Here is a 22955-nt window from a genome sequence, read left to right as displayed (position 1 = left end):
TGTGTCCTGGACCAGCACATCAGCATCACCTAGGAGCCTGTTGGAAATGTAAATTATCTGGCTACAGCCCAGACCTGATGAATCAGCAATTCTGGGAATGGGCCCAGAAAAGTGTTAACAAGCCCCCCGGGGGATTCTGAAGCACCCTGAAATTGGGAGCCACTGGGCAGAGGGTCCCGTCTCTGTGCTTGCTCACACAGCACCCTGTACTTGCTTTCCTGGTTTCTCAGTTCCTCTACTTGACTACTCATTTAACCCAAGTTCCTTAAACTAGGGCTGCCTTGGTCAGTCTTATTTCTACCATACTTACGAAATGACTGAATAAATCAATGTGGCAGGCAAAGAAATTTAACAACACCCCTTACTCATTAGTGTAGGGTGAATGAAATTTCAGCAATACTTAAAAAACAAAAACAACCTTGGAGCTTTTTTCCTTCCCAAGTAAAACATCCAGATTGTGTAAGAAAGGAGCCTGCCAGAGGAATAAAAGGATTCAGTTTAGTAAACCTGAGTGATGATGGAAATTCAGAATATTGAGGGGCAGCATATTTTCATAGGAGACTGTATTCAGAGGCTGTGCCTATCAGATTCACATTCTCCTGTAGCTCTCCTGTAACTCTAGTAGGGGAACACATCCTTTAATTCATTAACTTAAAGCAGCTGTGGTATTTTCCTCTCATAAGACGGTCATAAAAGGAGATGAAGGTTGCTGCAGTGCACGTTAGTTACTACAGAAGGCTACCATGGACTGACCTAGTTTTAGGGCTCTGAGAAGAAATGCATACCACAGTCAAACTGGGAATACATAAAAATCTGGAGTATTTGCTTTACTTCTATACAGAATATGGAAGTCATTCAAGGTAAAAACATAATTTATGAAACCTAACAATATACAATTTCTGTTGCGGGTTGCTGTCAAAATTGGCAAATTCTTAAAGTGGTGTTGGTCCCAGTCAGAAGTTATTCCAGACACAAAACTGCTATAAAACTGATGACAGATCCTCAAAATGGCCCTACAGCCATGCCCTGCTACAAAGTGACTTGGCTGTGATTAATAGGACACTTGCTAAGTGGTCAAAGATCAAGTCTTTTGTAAAAGATAATTGCAATCACCTCATACTCACAAAACACTTTGTGGATATTCTGTTGGATGAAACTATTGTCAATGAGACCATCTTCTATGACTTGCACTCAAATGCAAGGCCAGGAGGGACGCAAAGTTCAAGCTTGAGGAAATAAAAAACAGGCAAATCAAGTGATTCTTCCAAAAGCCATGATTTTAGGTGTTATGTCAATAAAACCACTTTCCAGGAGCAAAATAAACAGAGGGTAGTAGTATGCAAAATATTCCATTTTGTTTTATTTTTATGGATAACTGTCATTAATACAGCAGGAACTGGTATGATTATAAAAGATACAAAAAAACCAGAAGAATGTTAGCATTCCATAGAAATTAAAACCTGAGCTGAAGGCTGATCAGAAAGTCTGACACTTGGCACTGTTCTGATAAAAGTTAAGAAACATGTATGCTAGACTTCATAAATAATTCATATTAACTCAGAGAAAGTTAGCTTACATTTCGAAATCTACACATGGAGCTACAAATGCACCAACACTTGAATTAAATGACTTTCGCTGTTGACAAACATTTAAGATAAGCAATGTTACCGAAAACTCTCCAAGGGGGAAAGCAGGGAAGTGAGTAAATTGTAGATTTCTAATTAACAAGTTGAGGTGTGTTGGTATATGGTTTAATTATTTATTCATGTAGATGTAAAAGGCTAGCTCAGTTTGTCAGAGCGTAAGAGAATGCCAAAAGACAAATGGGGATGGATCAACGTAAGTCCACCCCAACTTCTGGAAAAGAAGTGACACAGTGTAACACCACCTCAAAGAACTGTGCTTCTAAGAATAGGAGACTTGTGATCTAATTCAGTTCTCACTTTGGCTTCTAGAATCTAAGAATTTGGCATAAAAGAGGGAAATTCAATTCCTTTAATTAGTAACTATCCATAAGCAGAAGCGGAAGAAAAAAAAAAAGCTAACAGAGTGATGGGGCTTTGTTGATTAAAAATCTTCGAACATGAATACATGTTAATATGTTGATCTTGAGTCATACTTACAAACCAATGGTTAATATACTACAAAACTTTACAAACATAAAATCTCCTCATCGGTTGCAGAACTTCCAAACTAATGGGATTAATTTCTTCTCCCTTTTAATTCCTCCTTCCACAGAAAGTCCTAAAGCTGAGGAGTCATCAGAATATCTGCACTTTCACATGTGTCATCAAAACATGGTTGTTTTTGTCAAAATGATGCAGGAAGCAGCATCACATGAGGTCAAGGGTCTTATATTCTCTCAAAACATAGTTTCAGTCTTTTGTACTCCAAGTTACATCAAAAAAAAAAAAAAAAAGATGAGAACAGTTGGACTCATAGTTTCTTTCAGCCCAATGTCATTACAATGTCTCCATGCTAGGAAAGGATATAGTATTTAAGTGCTCTATTACAAAATATCTCCAGTTCTAAAAGAGATAGCTTTTATTTATTTATTTATTTTAAAGGCCGAAGCAGTGCCCTTTCCTTAGCGGAGACCAGCCACTGACTTCCTACCTGTGCCAGCTTTCCAGGAGGACACTAAGTGAGTTTTTGACCTAATATTTTTGCCCCGGGTTTTACGAGGTTTCTCTTCTTTGTGCACCTTCATGTGCTGCCTAAGATGAGAGCTCTGGCTGAAGCATTTGCCACATTCACTGCACTGGTAGGGCTTCTCCCCTGTGTGGGTTCTCTGATGTTGAATAAGGTGGGAACTCTGGCTGAAACAGCGGCCACACTCATCACACTGATAGGGTTTTTCTCCAGTATGAATTCTCTGGTGCTGAATGAGATTTGAGCTCTGTTTAAACCTTTCTCCACACTCATCACATTTATAGGGTTTTTCCCCAGTATGGATCCGCCGATGCTGAATGAGGTTAGAGCTCTGAAAGAAACTTTTCCCACAATCGGCACATTTATGGGATTTCTTTCCAGTGTGAATCTTCTGGTGTTGAAAAAGAGTTGAGCTCTGACTGAAACTCTTTTCACATTCAGTACATTTATAAGGTTTCTCATCCAGGCTTCTTCTCAGTCTACTCAAACTTGAGTCAAATCGAACAGTCATTCCCCATTTTTGCCGCTGCCGGCCTGTTTTGCGTGTGTTCTCATAGGCTTTTCCTTGGCTTGAGCTCCGAGAAATACTTCCCTTTGGTTTTCCTAACCGCATGGTGATGAGCCAAATGTATTCTTAAGAGTCTGCTCTCTTCTTCTGAAGTTTCACTTCCTAGAGCTACACAGCTCAATTTTCTGTGTAGAAGAGAAAAATAAAAGCCAAAGTCAATCACTCATTATAATTATTCAACTTTAACCCATATAATTCAATCTTCAACCCACTGAAACTGCATCCATATGTAAATTAAAAATGTACCCAATACATATGAAAACAAAGACAATTCTGGGGGGGTGGAAATACTTGCAAAATAATTCTAATAATTCCCAGGGTTTCAACTTAATAAATATACCCAAATTTTGACCAAGTTTACCTATGGAGTTTTTGTCTGTTGGGACAGGATAAAAGTGATAACGTGAAATATAAGTTTTTATTAGGCATTATCAAATGAGTATATAACCGAAGGATTAAAAGGTGGAGACAACATAATATCCTAATGGGAACAGAAGAAATAACTGAAAGACAATCAAAATTTGGGTAATAGACTATCACTACATTTTAATATTTACTCCCATGTTAAAATTCTACTTACTTACTGGTGACTATTTAAAGCATCTGAATTAGAAAGACTGACAAATCATACTACTTTATTAAATTGTTTTTGTTTATCCTTACTTGTTTTGCCATTCTACTTTCACAGCATGGATACAACTTGGCTCTAACTTTGTAGCATTAATTGTTTTGAAAGTAAGAACTACCCTATAAGGAGTGGCAAGTTTCTGTGAGTCAATTCAGTAATACTGGATAAGAAAAATGTAAATGAAAAGATGCTTTTTTTCCCTAGATTCTAATAACCCAAGAAAGAGGACAATTCTCTGAAAACTTGAAACAGTGAATTGTTTCTGGGGAAGAAAAAAAATTCAGAAGAACTTTTACTGTAAAATGGAATGAAACTCAGTGGAAACAAAGAGTAGTGAGTAGAACACAAGAAGAGGAGGAGAAAGTAAGTTTACATGCAAAAAATAGAAGTTTTAAAATACCCAAATGCTGCAAAAATTAAAAAAAATTTTTCATTTACTTACAAGGTTATTTAAGATAATGGCCATAAACAAGCCACAAACTCTAAATAGGTGATAATGTGGGATAAGCTAGGTTGAAAAAGTAATAAAATTATTGAAACTATTTTCCAGGGACGCCTGGGTGGCTCAGTCCATTAAGCGTCGGCTCAGGTCATGATCCCAGGGTCCTGGGATCGAGTCCCGCCTCGGGCTCCTTGCTCAGCGGGGAGCCTGCTTTTCTCCCTCTGCCTGCCGCTCCCCCTGCTTGTACTCTCACTCTAGCAAATAAAAAAATAAAATCTTAAAAAAAAAAAGAAAGAAAGAAAAGAAACTATATTCCACATCCTGTGTCAGGGAGATTTTAAAATGGGAATAATTACCCTGAGTCTCTGCATAAAAGCTTCTAAAGCAAATAACTGAAAATACAAATTACATCATTGTTCTTGCCTTTCCTTCATCTTTTTGTATAATTCAGACTCCAGGCCTGGTAGTGCTGAGGACTTTATTTGGATATTTAATAATTATCTCTGTTGTAATTATGGTTAAGTATCAGAAAGAGCAAACTGCATACAATACCAATCACCGAGAGAGCACCGCTCATCAACTTTAGTCAATATTTGCAGACTATAATAACAGAATATTTATCTATTTACAGAATATCTGTTTCAAGGAGACATTTGTTATATACGTGGTGTTGATGTTCAAAAAACAGCTATAACGGGAATTACACATTGAAAAAAACATTTATTTTTTAATACTGTATGTCAGATCTGGTAGGAAACTCAAACTATGTAATCCACCTAGAACACTACAGATGAGGAAATCATACTGAGAGGCAGCCTTAGTGGTATGCCAGACTGTGCTCGCTTCGGCAGCACATAGACTAAAAAAAGTGGTACGCCAGACACTGTTCTATGATACTTCATTCTCATAGCAGCTTTACGCGATGCTCTCCATTTTACAGCTAAGGAAAGGCAGGCGGACTTCGGCCAGGTCCCCAACCCCTAGCAGCCCGATCCCAGAGCCTGTCCTCTTGTTGGCAGAACTTATGTGCAGCCACAACTTTCAACACCAAGTCCAGCGCCGCGACCCGGGCTCAGCATAATTTCTCGGCAGGTGCGGGTATTACGGTAGACCTGAGCGATGGGAGCTGTAGTCGTGCGAACACGCGTACCCGGAATGAACCTGCTTTCTCCTCCATAAAATCGGGAGGACAATAAAGCTGCGACATCTTCGGGGTGTCAGAGGTGTACAGGAGTCAGTATCTGCAGCTAGCTCCTAACAGCCCTGTGCTACCCAAGCATCTATTCAAATTATTTAGTCCTGAAGAGAGGAGGCGACGGCCGGCGTGGGCACCGCGGCCCGACTCGCAGGAGCTCCCGTGCAGGCCTCCGCCCTCCCCAGGCCTCAGCCGGCCGCTCCTCGCAGGCCGGGCCCGCCCAGCTCCCTCCCCCCCGCCCCCGCCCGGCGCCGAGCCTTCCTGGCGGCTCGGGGAGCGGGGGCCCAGATCTGCCCCGCCCCGCGACGGCCAACCGGCGCCCGAGCAGCCTCCGAGCACCTGGCCGCGCACCCCCAGCCCACTCACCGCGCAGCGGGCCGCCCGCCGCCTTGGCTCGCTCGCTCGCTGGGCGCCCCTCGCGCCGCCGGAAGTGCGGGCCTCGCCGTCAGTCGGCGCCGTGCGGCCGCTCTAGGAACGTGGCGGGGGCCGACCCTCTATGGTGCTGGGCCCACCGGAAAGAAGAAACCCTTCGTTTCTTCTTTTTGTTTCGCTCGCCCGCGGCGCCGGAGGCGTCCCGAAGTTCCGCGGGACCGCAAGACCTGTGGCCGGGCCCCTTTGTGGGCGCGCCATGGCTTCCGGGGCCAGCTGACTGCAGCCCAGTCAGTCGGGGCTTTTGAAAGGCAGCACCTCATTCTTCCTAAAGTATTGAGCACTTACTAATTATATAGACGTACTCTGGAGAGCCGAAACTGTTATGATACAGTCACCTGTGTTAAAAAAAGGTTTTTTTTTTTTTTTTTTTTTTTTTTTTTTTAAGATCTCAATTGGCTTTGTTAAGCAATCATGAATGGGCAGCATCCCATCTAGGAAATGGAGATGTTCCAAGGAGTTGTACAAAATGGAAGGTTTTTATAGGAAGGAGGGTGGGACAAAGAGTTATTAGCAAAAGAAAAAAAATGTTACATTTTGGTGGGGAAGGAGGGAAAGGCAGTTTTTGTCATAAGGATGAACTCATTAGTGCTCTAAGGAAATTTCGGATGTTACAAGGCCACGTGCCTGGGATAGGTTGAAACTAAGTCTTGGTTTCCTATGGGGGGGTGAGGGGCGGGGGCAAATGACTCCATTTTGGGCTTCTTTAACACCTTAATTATCACCAAAAAGCCTCTGGAAGATGGAAATAATCATACTCTACCGATAAGGAAGGGGGGTGTTTTCGGAACCAGAGTCTCCTGATTTTCAGCATACCCCCCTCACTTCTCTTTAATAATGATCTCTCCTGGTTCTCCTCTCTTACAAGCTCCTCCTCCACCAGCCTGGCAGGTGCTGGGTCATCTGACCTCTTTAAAGTTCTCTGTGTCTCCATTCCCCTGTAGAGCAGCTCCAGTCTGATGGCTTCAAATACCAACAGTATATACTGCAGACTCCTGACTTGGTAACTCTAGTCCAACCCTGGGATGCAAATATTATTGAACTCCAGACCTGTATATCCAATTTTTTACTCAGCTGCCATTTGCATGTGTGATGGACATCCTGAACCTCACCTGCGCCACAAAGGAGCTTCTGACATTCACCCACCCCGTTCCTTCAACAGTCTTCATCCCAGCAGTTGATAGCAACTCCTTCTTTCTAGTTGCTCAGGCCAAAAATCTGGATGTCATTGTTGTGTCTTTTTTCACCCAAAACCCAAACCCAATCCAATTCTGAATTCTGGTGTCTCTGTCTTCAAAATATATCGAGAATTGAGCTGCTATCAATACCTTCACTGCTATAACCTCCACCAAGCTGCTGTCATCTCCTTGTTGGCTGGGGCTTCTCTGGGAAACCACCCAGCAGGGACCAGTGTGCCCTTGAGCCCGGTTGTATTTGAAGAGCTCATTCTAGGAAGAAGGGCGTACACGTGACATGGAAAGGCCCCGTCTCAGCAGGGAGCCCTGCTGCATTTGGCAAGAATGCAAGGGAGGCTGGTCACATGTGTGGCCCAAGTGCAGTAACAGCAGTGGTCCATCTCCGACAAAGGGACCCCAAACAATGGTTCTGTCCACCAAGCCTGAGACTTTGCTTTCTGTTTCCTTTGGGTTCCCTGGGAAAGGAAACTCTGGGGATTCCCATTCCTGGGTTTGCAGAAAACATCTTTGTTAAAAGTGTGACCAGGAGGGAGCAGAGCCCCACCCTGCATGTTGTGAGTCCAGGGGCAGGTCAACAGCTGCCTTTCTTCCTGGCAGTCTCAGCTTGTGGGGCCAAAACACGGCACGTGTACATTTACTGTTTTTATACTTAGAACGGCTTGGCTCTGACTGCATTTCCTGCTTTGATCACAGTGAGGGACTGAGGCAGGGGGGCTGTTGCCCACTCGGGCACCTGAGAAGGATATCCCGCTCCTTCTCCACAGCTGCGGGTGCCTGTGTCCTGCCCACCCTGGCACACATTGTGCCTTGCTGGATCCTCTGCAAATCACCTGGTCAGGCTGGATAAGCCTTGTGCTTTGTTTCCCTGGGACTAAAGGACCAGATGTATCCTGGGTGAGCACAGAGGGAAGGCCTTTAATCCATTTTCTGGTAAACATTCCTGCAGGTGGCATATGGCTATCACATGAGAAAAACAAGCTGTTTTTTTTTGGTTCTGATAATTTGTTCTGGGCAAAACACCCTGTTTTTCCCCGAGTCCAGTCCTTCTTTTGCAATCATGTAGATTTCATCCTGTGTTTATTATTTTCTCTGGTTCCTGAGACCTGGCCTGGGAAGACAGTCCTGTTTTAGGAGAGGACATTCACTCACAGGAATCTGCACTTTGTTTTTGGATGCTTTTATTGCCTGAGATACTAGTTAGTGAGGGAGCACATGAGAAATACTGTCAGCTCTGTGGAGAGAGGAAAATAGAGCTCCCACATAAACCAGCAGGAAACCACAGAGCCTAGCAGAGAAAGTCTGCAATTATGGTGGCATGGTGAGCTGAATTAGCAGCTTTTCAAATTGCCTCTGAAAAGCAAATATACTGTTGATAAAAAGATTGGCTAACTAACCCCTAGGATGACTGTAGAAGTGTACATTTCTCTCTTTCCTGTGTAACTTGTGATTTTTCTTAGCTATGATATTCAGAAGTTAGTTTTGATAATGTCTATTTCAAAAGTAATGCTTATCTAGGCAGGCCTTAAATAATATTGAAACAATTACAAAAAAAAAAAAAATCCTAAACATGAAAAAACTGTAAAACAAAACCAGCGAGTGCTTTTAGAGGGGCTCCTGATCTGATGGCTTCCCATGTGCAAGGCCCCGTCCTGCTCCTAAGCTGGCAGGTGTTTCTCAGGCTAGAAAGCCACCTATCCCAATCTGGGCTCAGCCTCCAGGCCTCCTTCCAGGGACCTACACCAGCTCTATCCTCTGTTGGTCCCCTGACCCTCCCGGGTATCCAGCCTGCTTCTCCAATTGAGGATAACGCTGAACACCTCCTACTGAGGTGAACCGTGGCTCCGTCTTTGTCTGGCAAAGGACTGAGCACCAGCCTGGCACAATTACTGCCGAATAATGGATTGGCAGTTGAACTAGACCTGAGCTTATAAATATCGGTTGGGGAGTAGAACAACCTGGGGAAGCCTGTTTGATTTGTTTTCTACCCTCCCTGAGGTGCTATTGCCGTCCCATCTGAGCCCCTGCCTGGAAGATTCCTATGGTCCTCCTGATGCTGAGATTCTGTGAATCAGGGTGATCCTATTGCTCATCCTCCAGGCAGCCCACAGACCGCCACCAATGATTCTTCCTCTGTGCCCTTTGGCTGCCTTTGTCCTCAGACCCCACACTAGTCCTCAGAATAGGAGTCACGTTCGGGTCCAGAGCAGCAGGCTGTGGCTCAGCTTTGGCCCTTTTGCTAAATGTGGCCACACATGTTGTAGGGTAAGAGTTTTGGAGGTTAGAGCTGGGAGTCAGGGTGGACACATAGGCAAAAAGAAGGCTTGGTCCGAACTCCTTCAGTTCAATACAGTGCACCTTTATTGAGCTCCTAGGAAACTAGGAAAAGGAGGGAAAGCAGAGATAACAGATACTGCCGGGGATCTCTCTGGAGCACCGCTGCGTGTCTCTGTGACAATGGAGGTAGGCCGGGGAAATCCTGGCATGAAGTTCACCCAGAACGGGGGCTCCACACAGCATGGCTGCTCCCAGGCTTTGCTCTCTATGGGTGCCAGGAAGGAGCCATTGCATGGAACGGAGCGGGACTGTCTCTTATATTTGGAAGACTTTACAGTTCTCTTTAAATCCACTATCCACAGGCCCCAGTGGGAAAAGAATTTGGTCTTTAACTTGCTCTGTTTTGGACAAACACTTCACATGACCAATGTACACTGTTGCATAGTTTTGCAAAGGCCTTCCCGTTCATTCCAGAAATTCTCCATCAGCTGACAAATCAAATTGTTCTGGCCGCAGGGAATTCAAAGCCTTTTCTCCTCAAATAGACATTTCTCCTCATTGTGCCCCTTTGATGGGAAGTGTAGAGAGTGAAGGAATAAAGCCCAGAAAGAGCAAGAGGCACACGGGCATCCAAGGGACAGCGGTGATGGGGACTGAGCATTGCCTTCCTAAGCCACTGCATGAGCCACAGACTCTGCTGCACACGGGCTGGCATCCTTCCAGTGCAATGTGGGCCGCCTCCTCTATGTGATTGAAGTGCCATGTTTCCTGCAGCAAGCTCCTTATAAGAATTCTTCAGGTCCCAAGAAAAAGTTAGAAGCCAGTGCTGCAGAGAGATGATAGGAGGCTCATGGTCTTATCCCAGGTCTGACCTCTGCTGCCAGGGTGCTAGGCTGTGTAATGCTCACAGGGTGGCATCAAAGGCTTGGAGGCCAGGGATACCATGGGGAAGTGAAGGCCAGAAGCAGGGCTTATCCCATACCTGCTGGCAGCCCCTGTTTTTCCCAGCAGAGTCTTGAGTAGCAGCATGAGGGGAGGCCAGACAGGGATCTCATGGTTCACATGGATGAGGAGGTCAGGGGCTCATGGCCAGGCAGAAACTCTGGGCCCAGGCACTGGGAAAGCAGATAGGGCGCACACCCCATGGGTGTGATCAGGTACTGCTCTCCTGAGCAAGAGAGGTGTGGCATGAACAGGACCGGCCACGCCATCCAGCCACATAATGTGGCCAGTGCCCCAGCTTCAGGGCTGCTTACTGCCCACACAAGCCTCACACATAGACCCCACCGAGCAAATTCGTGGCTCTTCAGGCCTGGCTCTGGGCCCGGTGAGTACTCAGCTAGGAGCCAAGAGCCAGGGACATGGGGCACGTGGTACTCAGGCAGATAGACATGTAGAAGCGCAGGGGCTCGATTCCCCAGCCGGTGGCTTTCAGTCCGTGTGACCAGTCAGGGCCCGGCCCCCCGCACTCAGTGTGCACTGGCAGTGGGGGGGCTTCTGAAGAGGCCAGCGCTGGCTGGCTACTTGGCCTCCACCAGCTGCTCCAGACGCTGCAGCATCGTCAGACGCAGGGCTTGGAACCTGGAGGGAGACACAGCCAAGAGGACTCACTGACCCCGGAGGATACAAGGAGAGGGGGACAGAGCGAGGGAGCGCACAGATGGCTGGGCCAGTAGACCCAAGGCTGATTAGCGGCCACCATCTTTCCTCCGCCAAGGAGAGGGAAGAGCCAGGGCCACACCCTGCAAGACCAGCGGCTTCGAGAAGCAGTCAGACAGGGCTGTCAAGCTTCAAATGTGGAATGTGCTGTTTCTCTTCCCAAGGTTCTTCGGTACAGAGAGGAGCATGCTGGAGGGGACAGGGTGGCAGAGCAGGGATCGGGAAGCCTGCATTCAGGCTCAGGCTCTTCAGTGACCTGTGCCGCAACTTTCCTTGCCTCAGGCCTCGGTTTCCTCTCTGTATCCCAAATGGACTGGCCAGGTGACCCCCAGGTCCCCTTCCAGCTCCCAGACCCTACAGCCAACTGCATGATGGACTGTCCCCTCTGACTGGGGATAGTCTCTGCTGACTTCCCGAATGGGGCCTCACTGCACAGATTTGGAAGGCTGGGGTGGGGACTGGAGGGCGGGCTGTGGCTTTCCAAAACTCATTCAGCCAGAAACCAGAAACCAAACCAGTCCCCCGATGGCAGGCCCTCTCATGGTGAGCAGACTGCCTCCTTCCCTTCCTGAGGGGGAACTCTGACCCTGGCCCCAGCTGAGTGCCCCAGGTGTTTCCCCTACCCCATCCTTCACTCTGCAGAGGGACAGGCCAGTCATTGGCAGGTGCAACTTGGCTAGCCTCACCCAGCCAGGCCTTGATGTAGCTTCCCCAGGAGCCCACAGGTGACACCTGCTCACCTTTCCATTGAACACGTCCCCCTCACCTGAAACCACCAGCTGACATAGAAGGTTCCAACAGCCACTGCTTTTTGGCAGGCTGAGAATTCCCACTAGCAGGAAAGGCCCAGACCAGGCTGAATGTGCCCTGAGCAGGCCCTCTCCTCGGTTTCTCCTCCAGGGCTGTGTCACCAGTAGTGCTCATGACCCTGGTCCAGTGCCCACCCGCGCTCCTGCCTGACTCTCCCGAGCTCAGTTTCAACAGTGGCGCCCCTCCCGTGCTGCTGAGGTGCTGAAGCCAGAGGGGCAGTTTGCCCTGCCTCCTGCCCTTTCTGCAGGCTGTCACCCCAGCTTGCCCTCACTACCGGGAGCCGGGGGGGCAGGCCTCCCTGAGCCAGGCCAAGCGTCGTGCCCTGGAGGAGGGGAGAGCTTGCCCAGCCCCGGCCTGGGGGCTCTGCCCTATGCACTTGCCCTGATGTTCAGGACCCACGACTGGCTCTTTATGTGCTGCTTACTTCATGGTCAGTTTGATTATTTCTCTTTCCTCCTCTTCTTTTAATTTTTCAACAAAACTGTCCAGCACCGGCATTTCAAATTTAATGTACTGAGCGACCTAGAAAATCCAAGAACATTTTAATGTGCTTTAAATTAGAAGCCAAAAATGTGTTTTCTTTTCCTCAGGGCCTCCACAAGCAGTCGATCCAGCCATGTCTTATAGCCAAGGAAATGGCTGCCCTTCTCGCCACCACGCCCAACTCTCAGTCTGTACTAGGACAGAGGACAGAAAAGCCCATTCTCGCCTCACAGCTTATTATCCCTGGGAGGAGAGATGAAGCTGGAGATTAGGAAAAGTATTCAGTAGAGAGCAGAACCACGCTGGGTCTTCTCGGGGGTGAGGGAGGGGAGCGCTGGGAACACCATTGTTTCTAACCCTGGAATGAAGCCGCACTAGTCTGTGAATGGTTCGAAGGGTACAGGTTCACTGGCCTTCACCTTGCGTCCAAACCCTAGAGGCCTTTTCCGTGCAAGGGAGCTCGGCAACATGCTCCTTCCTAGCCCAGGACGCAGGCTGTGGTGGGACTTAACCACATTTCCCTTCCACAGGCCCGGGGTAGGCACTAGTTAAGGGGCCCTTGTGTGGGTGACAGCCAAACACACTCTAACAAAGGAAAAGTTTCTACCTGCCTGAGGGGGAAGGCACAGGCAATGGTTTTTTATGACTCAACTTCCTTTTTCCCCTAGGCCCGCGGCTGGGGCTGGTGGTCCTTGACAGGAGGAGGGAGGGCTGGAGCCATCCCTGTGCTGGGCTTGGGGCCCTTCAGGACAGCTGTGTGAGACACCACTCCACATGGCTCTGGCCAAGCTCATCTTCAGAGCCCTTGGGAGTCCCCATGCTGTCGTCCAGCCCTTCCCTCAGGAGCAGGCCTCCCTGAGCCTCAGCCCAGACTCACATCGTGGGGAACTTCCTCGCCCAGGTCGGCTTCCATCAGGAATATCCTGGCGATCTTCTCACATGGCCCGTGCAGGATTCTGGAAATCAGTGGGTACTCACAGTCTTTTAATTTTGTTCGCTCTGAAAAAGAAGGCCATTTACAAAACTCATGGGGCAGTAGGATTGCCCCTCTTTGTTCCAGGATGGGAATGTGGTAGAAAATGGATGTCCAGGGGGCCCGGAAACCTTCTCCAGACCTTGAAGAGAAGGTTGCCCCGAATGATGTGTGATTGTGGCATTCAGCAAAGACAGGTCAGAGAGGAACAGGAGCCCAGGGAGTAGGAGAGAGGGGAGGGTGGACACGGGGAGGCGGGCTGCTCAGTTACCATGGAGCGGAACCCTGCACAGAGGGACATGTGGGTTCTGCAACTGTTCTCAGGGGGTGAGGGGCTTCAGCTCCAGCTCACAGCCCCTGACGTGCACCCCCAACCCTTCCCAACTGAGTGTGGTCGAAGACAGTGGCCTCCCTTGTGAGTTTGGTGGGATTCTGGAAGGGGCATCGAGCATGCCTGGGTTTGGGCCTGGCAGAGCATTCACGGTGGCCCTCAGAGAAGGAGCATGGTCAGTGAGCTTGCCACATGGACAGAGACTTTGGTCTTTATGATCCGGAAGCAGAGGCAGACACTTACCCCCAGACTCGTGAACAATGTAGAGCGCAAACTCACTGGGGCCATTTTCCACCTGTACAGACAGGAACAGGAAGTCAGACCAGGGCTTTATGAGACAAGACAGGAAGGGATCCCCAGCAAGAACCACACTGCCAGCGCTGCATGCACAAGTCCCCAAGGATCCTCCCCTCTTTCTGCTTAAGATCCCTAGAGATGCCGCGTCGGTAGAGGAAACTTTTGCTAGACCTTCTAACCCAGGAACCACAGGCAGCTTCCCTGGCCTTTGCCAGCTTCTCCAACAAGACAGCAAACTGCCAGCAACCGGGGGCAAGGCCGCTCATAGCCAGACTTACTCGGAACTTGTTCAGCAGCAGGGTGAGCACGTGCACGGTTGTCATGGTGCTGTTGACCCTCACGTTGGTCACGGACCCATAGGCAGGAGTAAACACCGAGGTCTGCAGAGGGAGGTGGGCCGTTCAGGGCAGGGCCAGAGGGACATGGAGCTGACATCATGCAGGGTCTGGGCACACTGTCAGCCCGATGGTCTGGGGTGACAGGTGACCCTGGGCTCTGGAAGCACCTGTGCCTGTCCAGCACAGGTCACACACAGCTCCGCCCACATCTGGTGCCCTTGGGGAAGCCCTAGCAACTCCTGTCTTACAGAGGCCTGTGAGAAAGATGCCTCCGAAGCTATCAGGGCCAGTTCTCTGACCCTCAGAGCCAGTCCCATGGAAGTACTTCACAGGAGGTGTGGGGACCAGTCTCCTTCTCATTCTTTCTTTGGCTCAAATTGCCAAGTGTCTGTTGATTCTAAGACCGAAAGTCCTGGAATCTGTCTGCTCCTCCCTGTTCTCCCAGCAGTAGAGGTCCTCAGTTTACACTGCATCAGCACCCCACCTCTCTCCCCTTCCAATCTCAGCGCTTTCCATCCATTCTCCACACTGCTGTCCCAAGAAACCACCTTTCAAAAACCTTGCAACTCAAAGTGTGTTCTGGACAAGCTGCATTAGCACAGAGTCTTGGCTCCCAGCCCCAGACTCTTGAATCAGAATCTGCATTTTGAGGAAACCACCAGATGATGCTCTCCATACAGTACAATTTGAGAAGGACTGTCTTCTGGCATAGTTCTAGTTAGAAGTATCTGAAGGCAGCCCACAGCCTCAACAATACCATTGCTTCCTCTTCTCGCTGCATATGTGATACATTGATTCTCTCCCCAGTGCCCTGTGGTCCAACCACACAAGCTCTTCACTGTTGTGGGGGTGGGGGGCGCATTATACTCCTGCAGATATCTTGCCTTTGCCTGTGAGACACCATATATATAGTCAACCAGGGCATTATCTGAGGCTTAATAAGTCCTCAATGAGCACTAGCCAGGTTATAGACCTGCTAAACACTTCACCTAAAATCTTTGATTTAATCCTTCCAACAGCTTTTTGAAGTACCCTTTTGAGAAAGGACACAGAGTCTTGGAGAGGTCAAGTAGCTTGTCACGGACACCCATCTAGGAAGGGCAGAGCCATTGGAAACCCCATGCTTTATCCCCGTGGCACTGAGATCTCCCTGTGATTCTCACTTCCCTGAGGTGAGCTCTTCCTCACTTTCCAAAACTAAATTCAGATTTACACATTCCTCCTCTATGGTCCTAGCTCTACTTTCCCCAGGATATAACTGGGGCTCAGGAATATGAAGGACTTGCTCAGTGTCTCCAAATACCGGAGTCAGACTCAAAGCCAGACCTGCCTCCTCCCTTAGTCACCATGCCAAATGACTCTGGGTTACACAGAAAGCCAGACTAGGCTTTCAGTCCCCAAGAAATATGGAGTAGAGGAGTCAGGCCTTTTCAAGGAGAAGAAAGGTCTTGTCAACAAGACATTATTGGTGTTTCTTCTGCCTGGAGCCTTTTCTCAAGATGATGCTGACCAGCTCCAAGTACGAACAAAGGCCGCATGGCTGCTTTGCCATCTCTAACCACAATGGTTTCTCTCTGGTAGAACACAGTTGAATCTAACAGCCCAGAACAAAGCAATGGGACAGGTACCAAGTTTTACTGAGTCTGAAAATCACATCAACACCACTGTGAATCAGAATAGTTTCGGAAAATGGTTGAGTGAAGTAATAGTACACAGTTCTAAGAAATAAAAATCCAGAATAACAACCTCAGGAAGTCAATTCTAGGTATAATTTTTTTAACTTGTTGCCTGTGATTCAAGTACCTGTTACCTGATTTCTCAGGACACTGATTCCGAGTGGACTGCCAAGTAAGAGGGAGAAGGAGCCCCTTACTCAGCCAGGAGATGGGAATCAGCTGTCCAACATGCCTAAGATACTAGTTCACGTCCTGGATGTTAAGTCAGTTTGCCTGGAAGAATGAACCCACCTTCTGGAGGTAAATCTGTTACTGGGAGAAAGAGCTGCTCTGACTGGATTACAGGCTAGTGGGTTGAGTGTCCAGCTGGCTGAGGAGCCCTTCTTGCCAGGGTGCCTCCCATGGATAAAAAGCTGTGACAAAAGTCCTCATTGTTCATTTCTGTTCATTCAAAAGGCTACAGAGTGCTCAGACATCTCTCTGGGGCATTTGCAATGACTACAGTAAGGTTGAATGTGCTTAGAGATGAGTGATTCCCTTAGAGGAGGGGGTAAATGCGCTGGAGATAAGCTCCACTATTTGTTACCTTGAGTCATGGATCAAAAGCTTCCTTTTTTAGGATCATAGAAATACGAAGAACCTAAGTTCATGCAAATATTCTTTTAAAATTTTTGAATAATTCCTCAAAATAATAATATACTTACTGAACACTTTACAGATTAAACCCTTTTGGAACAAGTTTTAAAGAATATCCAAGTCAGATCGTGGGTCCTTTGGCTAATCTAGACGATTCTTAATCTCTGCTTAACTTCAACCCTGCACCCTCTAGGGAAACTACTCTCAAATAGTCCTGGGTTTCCCTGCACTTAGCTAGGATCGCCTAGTGTCACCCACGAACATTCATTGCAAACCTAGCCCAGAGTGGAAGGCGGGGGGAAGGGTGTCCTCTTAGTAAGGCAAGGTCCCTTCTGCTTGCCTTGCTGAACTCTTCACCCTAAAGTCCAGGGTACTCCCCAGAGCACTTGAATGGCCCCTGGCAGGCCTAACCTGTGTAACTGTTCTTCAGGTCTGACCCTGAGAGCTGCCTTTGCCAGGCCCCCTCCCCCTCCCATGAGTCATCGCCTATCAAGATGGGCAGCTGCTTCAACTGGAAACCTCTGCTTCCATTTCCCAGTGCTGCAGGATGTGGCCCTGTTATAGGACACTCCATCCAGGGCCTCACCCAAATTGCCACTCCTGCATTTATAGAAACAATCAACTTCTCCTTTTACAGTTTGGTTTGTTTAGGGACTGAAGTCATCTGGGGAAGGAGATCTTTTCCTCAGGTCAGTACAATACATACTCGGACAAAAGGCTAAGTGCTGGGAACCAGGAGTAGTGCGGGTTCTCTGGGGCGCAGAAACACGTGCCCCTGGACCCACCTCAACCTAGGGCTTACTCTACCCAGGGAGAAGGCCAGCAGCACATCACGTTCCCATGAAACCATCTGTCGAGCTCGGGTGGAAACCTCAGAGAAAATTGCCTAATTAGACATAAACTTGGCATTACTTTCCAAAAATCCATGCAACTTGTGAAAATGGGTTGACAGTGAGTATGCGGTAAAAAAACAAAACAAAACAAAAAAACAAACCCAACAACAGGCTTTGGGGTCACCAGCTGGAATGTGTTTTGTGGGGGTTTTTTGTTTGTTTGTTTGTTAGTTTGATGTGACTTTGGGCAAGCTATTTCTCCTCCTGAGCCCATTTATCGGTGAGGACGCAGATATGACACACCAGCACACAGGGCCATGGTGAGGGTGACCTCTGACAAGACTATGGTGGGGCCTGGCCTTCAGAAGGCCAAGAGCTGCACCCGTGCTTGGGGCCTCCTCCCTGTGGCCTCAACTTCAGGGCCCAGGGGAGATGCCAGGCTGGAACATCACCTTGTGGTTGTAAAAGTGCCCATTGATGGAGAAGCGATGTCGCCGGATCCTCTGGGCCTCGCCGGGTGCGCGGGCCCGGGGCCTCCTCTGGATCACACAAGCTGCATCACTCTTGGTCCGCATCAGCTGAGGGGTCTCCTCATCCTCCTCCAGGGGCTCTGTAGTGAGGAACAGGTGAGAAGGTCAGTCCGGGTCGGAGCAAAGGGGCCAGAGAACTGCCGTGCTGCAGCGGTCACGCGGTGCGTGGGGCTTGGTTCCCTGGAGCTTTGTGGTCACACCCCACTGCGGCAGAGGGTGATGTGAATGCTGTTTCTGTGACAGGACTTGGGTGACGCCCACTTCGCAGGCAGGAAAGGGGGCCCCCAGACAGGACCACCTGTGTCACAATGCCATATGGCCACGGCCTGGGCCTCCGTCTCCGGGCGCCCTGGGCAGCTCTTCGGCAGCCCCATCCCTGTCCTCTGAGCCTCCACTGAGTGTGAGGGGAGGACATACAGAGGACAGATGAGCAGTCTGGACTCCAGAGTGTGAGGAAGATGCATCCTAGAGGCCCACAGGCCCCGGAGGGTGCCATGCTTGCTGTTGCTATTCTCTCCTTTCTAGAAAGCAGGGGACTCAGGCAAATTACGTCAAACAATGTCACCCCTGCAAGCTTCTGCCTCCTTTTTCTGTAAGTGGGGAGCTGAGGACAATGCCTTGTACTGAGGAGGTATTTAGCAAGTGTTGCTCCTGAAGACAAATAAAGCCACTCTGCGCTCCTCCGCATAGCTGGTCTTTTCTTTTTTCTTTTTTTCTTTTTTCCTTTTTCTTTTTTAGAGAGGGGAAGAGAGAAAAAGGGGGGGGCAGAAGGAGAGGGAGAGAGAAAGAATCCCAAGCAGGCTCCACATCCAGCATGGAGTCCAACTTGGGGCTTGATCTCACAACCCTGAGGATCATGACCTGAGCTGAAATCAAGCATTGGACACTTTAACCAACTGAGCCAGCCAGGCGTCCCAACACAAAGCTGTTCTTCAGAGATGGTGGTCATGAGCCAAGCCCCTTGCCCCGGCTGAGAGAGACGGGGTCCCAGGTAGCTTGAGGCCCCACTTACCTGAGCTGTCTCTGGAACTCTTGGCCCTGGGTGCTGTCTGAGTCCTTGGCTCCTGGGCAGGGACCCTGCCATCCTGAAGAAGTGGCTCCTTTCTGAAAAGACAGTCAAGGTGCTCAAAGAGCTGCTGACAGAAAAAAGTAGCTCAAGTCACAGAGAAGAGGCTGGTGGCCTCTGAGGACGGGACGCAGGCAAGAAGCAGGGCCGGCCGAGGTAAGGCTCTACTTCACACCGAGTTAATGTAAAACACTGAAAGAAAAGCGAAGGATTGCCAGGGTGTCTGCCGGAAGGAGAGGGAGTGTGCCCTGCAGACCTGAGTGGCATTGTCCCTGCTGCACAGACACACGGACACACGCCGTGTGCCCATGCACTCCTGGGCACCAGGCTGAGGGAGGCAGTGTGTGCGGCCAGGTGCTGAGCAGGCTCTCCGGGCTTCCGTCAGGCTTGATGGAGAGTCAGGCAGCGGCAACCTCGAGGGGCCCGCCTCTGGGCCTCTGGGCCAGGCGGAGTCCAAGCCAGGGAAGCTGGTGCCGGGCCGGAGAAGGGGATGTGTGTGATGGGAAGTAGCCCAGAGCGTGAGGGAGCCAGGGAGGGGCAGGCGAAGAGCTGAACCCAGGCTGGGAGGCCCCTGAGGGTCCTGCTGTCTGACCGCTCCTGTGGTTGCCTCCCCCCCCCGGGGAGTGGGACCTTGAGTCCCACTCGTCGCCTTTCTACGAAGCCCGTCCAAATGTTATACTCTAAGTCTGTATGGGATGCACGGGGGGTGTCAAGGTGCCCTAAGTGCCCTCAGAACAGCAACTTTGCTTTAATTTTTGAAGGGAAAAGGTTTCGCATTTTCGCCTCTTGGAAGGATTCATTACGTGCAGAAGCGATCAAAACTCAGCAGTTTGCTGCCCTTTATTGGGGGCGGGGGAGGCGCTGGGAGGAGGCAGATGTTCATTAAGCCGTAAGGCAGGAAACGGTTTCATCACGATTAAAACATATTTCTGATATTAAAATAAACCTGATATTAAGCTCTAATAAATTTTTAAAAACAAATTCTGATATTAAAATGAAAGTAGAGCAGTAGGAGGTTAAATTTGTGTGAATTTTTAAGGTAGAACAGGAGATGCCAAGAAATGTTTGTTTTGCCCAGGATGTTGGGAGCCCCCCTGGCCACAGCTCCTTTCCTTGCAGGTAAGGCAGCTCCTGTGAACGTATGAGAAACACAACTGGTGTTGGGAGTCTGGAAAATTCTCCAAGAGTGAGATGATTCGGCCATCATCTGGAAAGACCACTGTTGGCAGGTGAGGCCACGGGCTCAGGCAGTCATGGGGTGACAAGGATAGGGCGGGCTTGTGCTGTCATGTGCCCTGTTCGGGAGCAGGGCTAACACCCTGGACATCCCGAACAGTAAGCACGAGTTCAACAGGTGTCAAGGAGGGCACCTGGCCCTGCCTCAGCCAGCCCAGCACTCACAGGGGGCAGCCGGGCTGTCCGGGTGTCCAGGAGGCTGAGGAGAGGTGCACTCGCTCCCTGTCGTCCTGTATCTGGAGCCGGATAGGCCGCCTCAGTCCCCAGGCAATGTTGAGAAGTCCCTCGATGACCAAAGCGCCTTCTTCCTGTGGGGAACTCACATAGGCTAGCCTCTTTCCCCAGAGCAGCCCTCCTCAGGGGTCACTGCCCATCCCCCCCCCCGCATCCCCCTTAAGGCCCAGCCCCTCCCCAGGGGACTCCCCTGAACACTCTTGCCCCAAACACACCTCTCCTCCTTGGGGTCCTGTCCTCCCCTGGGGGAAGGCACATGAGCCTCTATGTGCTCCAAGGCGTGAGGCCATGGGGCTGACCAGAGGAAGCCTGAGGCGTGCCCTTCCACCGCTCAGTTCACATCTGGTCAGGGGCATGGCCTGGGACGGAGCAGCTGAGTCAGGCGTCCCACAGGAACCCAGCTGCTCTCCAGCAAGCACGTCCACACGGGTGAGGAAACGTTCCAGAGAAGGAGGCCACATTGACACTGGTGCCAGGTAGGGATGCCTTCCCGCACCTGGGGAGGGGGCCCCACAGTCACCAGGGCCCGCTGCGAGTGTGCTGAGGGCACTGGATTCCATGCCCATCAGAGCAGGGGTGGCTACTCCTTGGAGCTGTGTCTCAGCCCCAACCCTTCTCCCCACACTGCTCCTGACTGCCACAGGAACCACTCGAGTGGCCTGGGCCCACCCCGATTTCTAAGCTGCCTTCTTTCCTGAGGGCCAGTCTTGCTTTTCTCACCCACCTGCACGTTACCAGCCTCCACATTCCACTACTGGCATGAACACTCAGAATAGCTACAACAGCTCTCGTTCTGTGCCCCCAACCAGCCTTGATCTCCCAAGGTCTGCAGGTGTCACAGCTACCACCCTCCTGCCAAGCCCTGAGGTCCCAATTGACAGAACTCTCCAGGGGCACCCTCAGCCAGTTTCCCCTCCCACCCCTCCGGTCTTTGATTCTGTTTCTGACCTCTTCCAGGCTCTTATGTATGCGTGACCACAGCCAGGCTCTCTGCGCCCAGCCGAATTGCCCCACGCATGTGCCTGGCCACGCTGCTCTCAGAACATCTTCTCAGCCCCACTTTCCCCAGATCCTTCCAGCTACCTGCTCCTAAGCTGCTTTGATACTAGCCTTTTGGCAATGAACGTTAAACATCATTCTCCCGTTGTTATGTGTATGTGTGTGTGTGTGTGTGTATATATATATAAAAATATATTTTGAGCACTGGGTGTTATACTCCCATTGCTATCTTGAGCACCACCTTAGATTTACAAATTGCATTTCTTTCTCCTTATAGGCTTTGAAAGCCTTGTGAGAATAAGGGACCTTGTGGAAACGTCTTTGTATCCCCAGAAGGGCTTACAGAGGTATCCTTTAGCACTGGTATCATGGTAAGTTAGTAATCGCTTAAAACACCCTGCTATCCACAGAGAAAATAGTTCCACTCTGTTCAAGGTTATCAAAAATACACATAGCTTTCTGGAATGACCTTGCACTGTTTGTTAAAAAAGAAAATGACAACAATAAAAGTAGAGCACTTCTTGATGACCACTGAAGTTACACAGCCACAGACATGTAACTAACGCTCCCTACAAAGTTAAGACTGGATTGATTCCCTGGAGTTAAAGGGCAGTAAGAAACCCCAAAGTGGGGTTTGGTTCTCTGTTTTCTGTCTTGGCCTCAGATGCCTCTGTCAGAGGTCAACATGCGGGGCGTCTGGGTGGCTCAGTCGTTAAGCACCTGCCTTCAGCTCGGGTCATGATCCCAGGGTCCTGGGATCAAGCCCCACATTGGGCTCCCTGCTCTGCGGGAAGCCTGCTTCTCCCTCTCCCACTCCCCCTGCTTGGTTCTCTCTCTCACTGTGTCTCTCTCTGTCAAATAAATTAAAAAAAAAAAATCTTAAAAAAAAAAAAAGGAGGTCAACACGCTGAGAGAGAGAGCCCCCCGCCCCACCCGGCAGCTCAGCAAGTTCATTCACGGAGCCCCACTGCCTGCCAGCCCCACGTCTGACCCTGTGTGGAGGGAGATCAAGCAGTCACGGTCCTGGGTCCGAGAGTCAGGAGATCATTTAGAGCTCCGAGGGGCAGGAGAAGACAGCACCACTGGGCCAGGGGCAGTGGGGCTGGACACGCCGAGACTGAGCCTTCAAACATGCCACCGGAAGTCTCTGGAGACCTTGCAGTGAAGGAGACAGGAGGAATTGCCCTGGGACTGGGAGCCAGGGGCAGGAGCAGAGTTGCTGCCTCTGAGGTCAGGGATCAGCTACACTGGGGTCTGCTGGCCTGATGTGACTCGGGCCCCATGTCCCTACACAGATGGCGCGTGTGCCCCCAAGCTGCCCCCCCCCCCGCCACCGACCACTGTTCCTCTGTCCCTCAGCCTGGCCCCATCGGGTTGGAGGGGAGGCCCTGTCAAGTCTGCAGCTGTCTCTGGTCAAAGCAGGGGAAACTGAGGGCAGAGCAGAAGGAGCTCCAGGCTCCAGGGGGGCCC

General features: G+C 49.7%; 2 protein-coding genes and 1 long non-coding RNA gene across 8 annotated transcripts in view; 1 reads left to right on the top strand and 2 right to left on the bottom strand.

Moving 5' to 3' along the window:
- Window positions 1-1333: 1333 nt before the first annotated feature.
- On the bottom strand, window positions 1334-6116 carry ZNF22 (zinc finger protein 22). Its single transcript, XM_028098972.2, has 2 exons — window positions 5852-6116; window positions 1334-3345 (listed from the first exon to the last, which is right to left on the bottom strand). The coding sequence occupies exon 2, from the start codon at window positions 3263-3265 to the stop codon at window positions 2588-2590; it is 678 nt and encodes a 225-aa protein (XP_027954773.1). The 5' UTR covers window positions 3266-3345; window positions 5852-6116; the 3' UTR covers window positions 1334-2587.
- Window positions 6117-9445: 3329 nt separating this feature from the next.
- RASSF4 (Ras association domain family member 4) overlaps window positions 9446-22955 on the bottom strand; it is a 32361-nt gene continuing 18851 nt past the window's right edge. For 3 of the 6 annotated variants that reach the window (XM_028098564.2, XM_028098566.2, XM_028098565.2), the window contains 8 exons: window positions 20418-20560; window positions 18963-19054; window positions 17873-18030; window positions 14216-14317; window positions 13884-13935; window positions 13214-13335; window positions 12278-12375; window positions 10817-10965 (listed from right to left, as the gene is read on the bottom strand). In XM_028098564.2, the coding sequence (XP_027954365.1) occupies window positions 10905-10965; window positions 12278-12375; window positions 13214-13335; window positions 13884-13935; window positions 14216-14317; window positions 17873-18030; window positions 18963-19054; window positions 20418-20560 (828 nt within the window). In that variant the 3' untranslated portion in view covers window positions 10817-10904. Of the gene's footprint in view, window positions 10966-12277; window positions 12376-13213; window positions 13336-13883; window positions 13936-14215; window positions 14318-17872; window positions 18031-18962; window positions 19055-20417; window positions 20561-20701; window positions 20983-22476; window positions 22792-22955 lie in introns of those variants that run through there. The other 3 variants (XM_028098562.2, XM_028098561.2, XM_028098563.1) reach the window with 3 other exon arrangements.
- On the top strand, window positions 20137-22086 carry LOC148162158 (uncharacterized). The gene is made up of 3 exons (XR_015767134.1): window positions 20137-20245; window positions 20822-20962; window positions 21763-22086. It is a non-coding gene; the product is annotated as an uncharacterized LOC148162158 (long non-coding RNA).

This window comes from Eumetopias jubatus, unplaced genomic scaffold (genome assembly GCF_037043125.1).
Source record: "Eumetopias jubatus isolate StellerSeaLion01/CBP00866 unplaced genomic scaffold, mEumJub1_p1.0 scaffold_17, whole genome shotgun sequence".
Lineage (NCBI taxonomy): Eukaryota > Metazoa > Chordata > Mammalia > Carnivora > Otariidae > Eumetopias > Eumetopias jubatus.
Note: the sequence above shows the minus strand (reverse complement) of the source record. Positions and strands in the feature narration are given on the sequence as shown.

Excerpts from the sequence above, each read along its gene's own strand:
- ZNF22 (XM_028098972.2), bottom strand. The coding sequence starts at position 3,265 with ATGCGGTTAGGAAAACCAAAGGGAAGTATTTCTCGGAGCTCAAGCCAA.